The following is a 6,000-nucleotide window of genomic DNA, read 5'->3' as shown; positions in this document are numbered from 1 at the left end:
CTTTCACTTCATGTTTAATTTCAGTTTTTTTAAAACATGCTGTAAGTTTCAGGTCTGTGTTTTAGGTGAAATGCACTCATGTAACTGACATTTTCATTTGCCTCAATCCACTTCTGCTGCAGTAGTGAGCATGGCTCCTGTGTGAGCTGCAGCTTGTTTTTTTTGCCATTTCTTTGTAGGAAAATGAAAAATGAAGAGCCAGATATGCACTAAGCAAAGCAGTTCCCAGGGATTAATGTTCTCATTGACACAGACGGAATGTCTTAAATAACCGCCGATAAAAAGCGTGCCTTTTGTGAGTGGCCTAACCCTCACCTGACATTTATATTCCCACATACTAATAATTTGTCTCATTCATATCTGTAGAGGCACTGTAAGGCTATTTTATTTATTTTTTAATTTATTTTCGCTCGAGGCAGCGAAATATGATCAAACTTGTGCCTTTGTGCGAGAAAAGAAAACATCAGAATCACATAACGTTTCAGGGAATATAAATAATACAAATCTTAAATCGTTTGTATTTTTGAAAAGAATCATTTGAAACCATAATGCAAGCATATTGTATTAGCTGCACATTTTAGCAAAGCAAACTATGTGGATCCCTCTCACCTCCACGGCACACTTGGACATAGTTGACAACTATGCGTAACGACGCGTGCCTCTAGTGGCACCGTGGAAGGAGGGTCGTCATACGCACGCAGATGCACGGCTTTCTACACTACCTTCCCCATCCAGCACAAACTAAAACTAAAAGATTTGTAAAATGAAAACTGTGTAACGAGGATCCTTTTTTTGAACGGATGGACGTTCTTCGGTGACCATCCTCCTGCAATAACGGTGCGCAACTGGAGCAGAGCGGCTTTCCTCCACTGCGTTTTGAGCCGTTATCAGAACTGGAACGAAGGACTGAAGTGATTAAACTGCAAGAAGCATTTCTGAGTCATCGAAGTGTGCTGAAATTCCTCAACATTTTTTTTTCTTTCTTTCGGAGGACAGAATCAGTCGAGGAGAACTAAACTTCCGCAGGCGCAGTTATCCTCTTCCACAGCGGTGCAGGAGTTCGGCTCGGCTGATGCTGCCGTGCTGTACTTGCCTTACTTCCCTGTAGACAGAACGCATCGGCTGTGAGAGGGTATAAGAAAAAGACTCCTGCAGGGTAATTACAGTCGCAGGTGTTTCCGCTGATCCTCCTGTGAGGGACCAGAGAGGGGGGTTTATCCTCATCATTCAAAGACTGAGAAACAGGAGAAAAAAAAAGAAACCCAGGGAGAATGTTGCACCAAGAACAATGAGCGCAGAGTTGTCGCATTTATCCATTTCCACATATGTTCCGTAGAATTCAGTTTTGATGAGCAATTCTGACTCGTCTTTGGAATTTTAAAAGAAAAAGAAAAAGTGGATCCCGCGACTTTGCAACCATGCGAAACACTTGGCTGTCTCCCCGGAGTGCGATTTGGGAATATTGGACATCGCTGATTGCATGTCTCTTTTGGATTCAGTACTCTTGCGGGATGCCTCATGTTATACGAATAGGTAAGTTGTCCACATTTAGGTCACCTTTACGCACACACATTGTTTAGATTGTAACCTTCAAAGTTGCTCTCCGCTCAGCGCTTTTCTTCCTTTGGTTTTTCCACCGCGGCTGCAGTTAGTTTTTTTTTTTTTTGAGTAAAATAAGCAGTCTATTTTCATTTGCCGCGTGCCTCGGGTCGGCTGTGAGTTACCTTCTTACTTAAACGAGACGTAGCCTATAAGCAACAGGACAAAAGTGCATTATAGGTACATGATTGCTCAGAAAATCGTCACTGCCTTTTGCACTCAGGTATACCGTGCGTGGAAACACTGTGGGTTAGTGTGACCTCTATGCACTCTGCCTTGTGTGTTCCATTTTCTGCGGCCAGAGTGTTGAGTCACCTACTATATTCAGCAACACATTGCCTTCTGTTTTAGAGGACAACCTCTTAGTTACAGAGCACATCTTAAAATAGGAAAGTTTTCAAACAATTTATTAAAAGCTCCTATGTCAGAATACTCACAACAAATGTACACAAATGACAAAAACTCATCCCTTGCAGCTAAATCTTAGTTCCTTTTTTCACATTGTGCCAGACAAAAAGAAGAAGGAGCCAAGTTTTGTGCTGCATGGCTTTGTCTATTTTCCTAATCACTCACTGAGGGACAATGTGAGAATTGTCTTTCAGAGACTGGCCATGTGATGAAACATCCTGCACAGCGAAGAGACATGGATAGAATGGAGATCAATACGTTTTTTGTCACAAGGCAAATAGTTTTTGACATTTGGCGGACTGCCATTAAGGACAATTACTCAAAATGGCATCTGCCCACATTAAAATACCACTACTACAACAGCCAGAGTACAGGCACGGAGTGGAGGCATCCTTAATGGCACTGGGGCTTTTTGTCTTCCAAATGGGTGAAAGTGGATGAATGGTTGAAAATTGCATATTCTATATCTTGTATTGTAAGAGCTGTAAATTGCCCTTTTAAAGCAGTCATCTCTCTGCATGGCACATCAGATTAACAACAGGCATATATTATAAATCATAGCTCCTGACAAGCCTCTTGGGTAGTCCCTGAAATGCTTTATTATTATTAATGTTTTTATTTTAAGTATTGGACTCTAGTAAGTCTCATATACTTTTGACTGCACAATAATCTTGGAAGAATATTGTTGAACATCTAAACATTCTAAATGCAAAATTTAAATCTAACCTACCAAAACACAAAACATGAAATGCAAGGTGTTGGTGATAATGTGTAGGCTTCAAACGCAGTCATCAGAGAGGCCCTAAGCCAGTGACTGACTTCTGCCTCAGTAAAGTTAATTTAATATGTTCCTGTTGGTGAATTTTAGTGATGTTTTGGGAAAAATCTAAAGCTTTCGTATTACTGATCTGAAGTAAAGTTGTTTGGTCAAAGGTCAGTATTTCTTCTTGTCTTTTTCATGTGGCAGCTGCTCAAATAAAGACCTGAAATAGATTTGACAGGCTTTGTTTAAAAAAAAAAGTCAAAGTGTGGAGACAAACTTGCCCTGAAATGTGCTACTGTCACACGATTGCTTTTTATAGAATCTATCATTGTTTTTTTGTTGCTGGAGCAGTTTTTGTATGTGTGCGTGCACTGTTTCGATTATATTTTGACAAGCTAAGAGGTGAAACATGCAAGAAGAGGTTGTTGGATTCACTTTAACAAAAGAAAAAAAAATCAAAAGGCATGCATTTTCAGTGTTTGTGTGCAGTGACGGTGTCTATTAATAGAGTGGAAATTTTTGAGCAAAAATAGCTTTTATATAATTGAATTTTATCCAGTGGATAAGCTTAAGGGGGTGTAAAATATGCAAAGTGTATGTATTATTATAACAGTGTTAGCATTTTCTGTTAATCTATTGATTTAGAACATTACAGTTTACGGGCTTCTTGAAATCGGCGTGTAGCTACTTGGGTATATTTCTTTTTGCAATACGTAAAATTATGTGGAAGTATGTGCAGGTGCACTTTGTCACAGCCACCTTGCTAAAGCCAACAGAGGGGTCTCTTATAGTGCAAGGTGGCTAATGTCCCTCCTCAGCCCTTGTTACCAACCCAAGTGAAGCAGTGAAATTCACCAAGGTGGGTGGTGGTATTTGAGCGTGGTGTTCTGTGTCTGTGCTGTCTGCTCTTGGTTAGGTGGCCTGCAGTTCTCCAAGTACACCATCTGGGTAATGGTGGGTATCCAAGGTAGAGTTGTTGCCATTGATTTTAGTGCTTTTCCAGTGCATTGCTCTAAGTTGAGGACAGATGGTCGCTCCGTCTCATTCAGCAGCTTCTATCTGTTGGAGGGAATAAAAGACCACTTCCACTGGATTTGTCCTCCGGCATGCTGCTTTCCTCTTTATTCCTCCTCAGCTTGCCTTTTTTATTTTTATTTTCATTTTTTTATAAGTTTTGCAACTCTCATTTTATTTCAGTGTAACATGCAGAGTTTTCTGCAGCAAAGACAAAAGTCAGGGAGGCGGGTGAAAGTTTTTTTTCTCTTCAACAATTAAATGAGTCTATAGATAATTACAATATATTCACACAGAAAAGACACTCAGTAATATAAAACACTGATGATTTTATTCAATATATTATTAATTTTCTTGATTTTATTTTGGAACCTAATTGGGTGATGTTTTTCATTATGTCTTGCACACATTCTTTTGCTCACAAGACTGGGGTTACCCAATTTAGAAAAATATTCATAAGAATATGTATTCATAACATGTTTAAATAATAACATATGAAGCTTACAATAATCAGAGCAATATGTGCAGTATCTCATCTGTGGATTGATTAAACTAATTTATCATTTGTTGTCTCTTTTCTCTCCATGAGGTTAGTCACTCCCTGACGGGGTTTCATTGAATAATCAATTACTTTATCTATCTTATACTTAAAGCACTTAATCAGTGTCATTTAATCAATCTCCCTCATGATTTTATGTTGATTTCATTTCCTCAGCTGCTCGCTCTGTCTCTGCAACACCTGGTCACATGCATTTTTCATTTAGGTTTTCCTAAAAAATGCTCAGAGAAGGCAAGACTTCAGCTTTATTATTGTCTGTGAAACAGCCTCAAAGTTTCAGTGTGAGCTGACAAATGTGCAGCACTTGAAGCTGTGTGCAGCATGACCGCTCATAAGCTTCAACAGGATAAATCGGGTTTGTGGTCTCCACTTTTAGTTGGAGTCTTCAAACACAGAGCCACTTCAGTGGCTTGTTGTTATCCCTACACCAGCAGCAGAGAGAGAAACTGAGACACTTTTGTGTGATTCTTTTTTTTATGCAGGGAACTGCAAGGAGTGTACTCTAACTTGCATACTCCCTGAGATTCTCATCGTTTGGGTTTCTGCAAATGTTTCATCTGAAATGACTCAGACATATTTTAAGAGGCTGCAAAAAGCCGCAATGGTACATACTACTTTTAACAAAGCCAGATCTAACAGAAGGGGAGAGCGCTCGTATCAAGAATTACCCAAAGGAGGGGGGTATAGTTGGGTCAGAAGAGTGGGATAAGGAGGTGTTTGGTGATGAAAAAGAACAATGAAGATGTTGCATCAAAAGTTGTATCAAATTAAGATGGCCATCAGTTGCTGAGTGGAAATAAATATTTCATTTTCATCAAAATTTAATCTCTCCTCTGACAGAGATATAGAGGGAGGAAGGAGAAGCCTGCTGGTGGAGGCTTGGGGCCAGGGAGTTGTTGTGGTGAATATGAACAAAGGCTGGTAGAGGTCACAGAAGAATTGGATCCAAAGAGAAGCTTCTTTGATGTGTAATTCCATTATCTGTTAGTGAAAGCAGAGATTGAAAAGGGAGGAATACAACGGTTGTTTTACCTGCTCTAATACACTCCCCCTTCATCCGCATGTATAAACACAGACGGATAAACGAACTGCAGAGGAAATAGGGAAGGCCTATTTTCTGCCTCTTCCACTATCAGGCATCTGTATCTCAGCTTACACACACACAGAGTATATAAACCCATACTTCATCCACAACATTTTCTAAAACATATGTCTGGTCTCACTGGACCCCTTGCACACAATCCAATTCCTTTCTCTCTGTCAGCATACTCGTGGCTCATCATTAGCTTCAATCTTGCTGATGAGAAACGGCAGATGTTCGTTCTGTTGAGCAGAGGACACATATCTGAATGTGCTGTCTTCTCTACTCATCCATGATTTTGTTCAGACACTAGAAGAGAATATTTAGCTTTGGAAAACAAACAAAAAAGTGCTTCAGACCTCACATCATCTTTGTTCTTTATGTTAAGTCAGTAAAAACTGAACACGTAACAAACCGACAAGAGTTCATTTAAGTCGGAGTAAATAAAATAAACAGTGTGCTTTTACAAGGTGATGAGAAATAATGCATGAATGTACATGCAGTGTGTGTTGTATTAAGAGTGAATTGCATCGAGGAAGTGAAAGTGCCTCTCTCTGAATTCAGTCACACGTAGTA

General features: G+C 39.6%; 1 protein-coding gene across 2 annotated transcripts in view; it reads left to right on the top strand.

The window, feature by feature from the left end:
* Positions 1-380: 380 nt before the first annotated feature.
* LOC108235507 (glutamate receptor ionotropic, kainate 3) overlaps positions 381-6,000 on the top strand; it is a 91,811-nt gene continuing 86,191 nt past the window's right edge. The window contains exon 1 of one of the 2 annotated variants that reach the window (XM_017415559.3): positions 381-1,533. In XM_017415559.3, the coding sequence (XP_017271048.1) occupies positions 1,419-1,533 (115 nt within the window). In that variant the 5' untranslated portion in view covers positions 381-1,418. The remainder of the gene's footprint in view (positions 1,534-6,000) is intronic. The other variant, XM_025005784.2, reaches the window with a different exon arrangement.

The sequence above is a fragment of the Kryptolebias marmoratus genome, linkage group LG16 (genome assembly GCF_001649575.2).
Source record: "Kryptolebias marmoratus isolate JLee-2015 linkage group LG16, ASM164957v2, whole genome shotgun sequence".
NCBI classification, from domain to species: Eukaryota; Metazoa; Chordata; class Actinopteri; order Cyprinodontiformes; family Rivulidae; genus Kryptolebias; species Kryptolebias marmoratus.
Note: the sequence above shows the minus strand (reverse complement) of the source record. Positions and strands in the feature narration are given on the sequence as shown.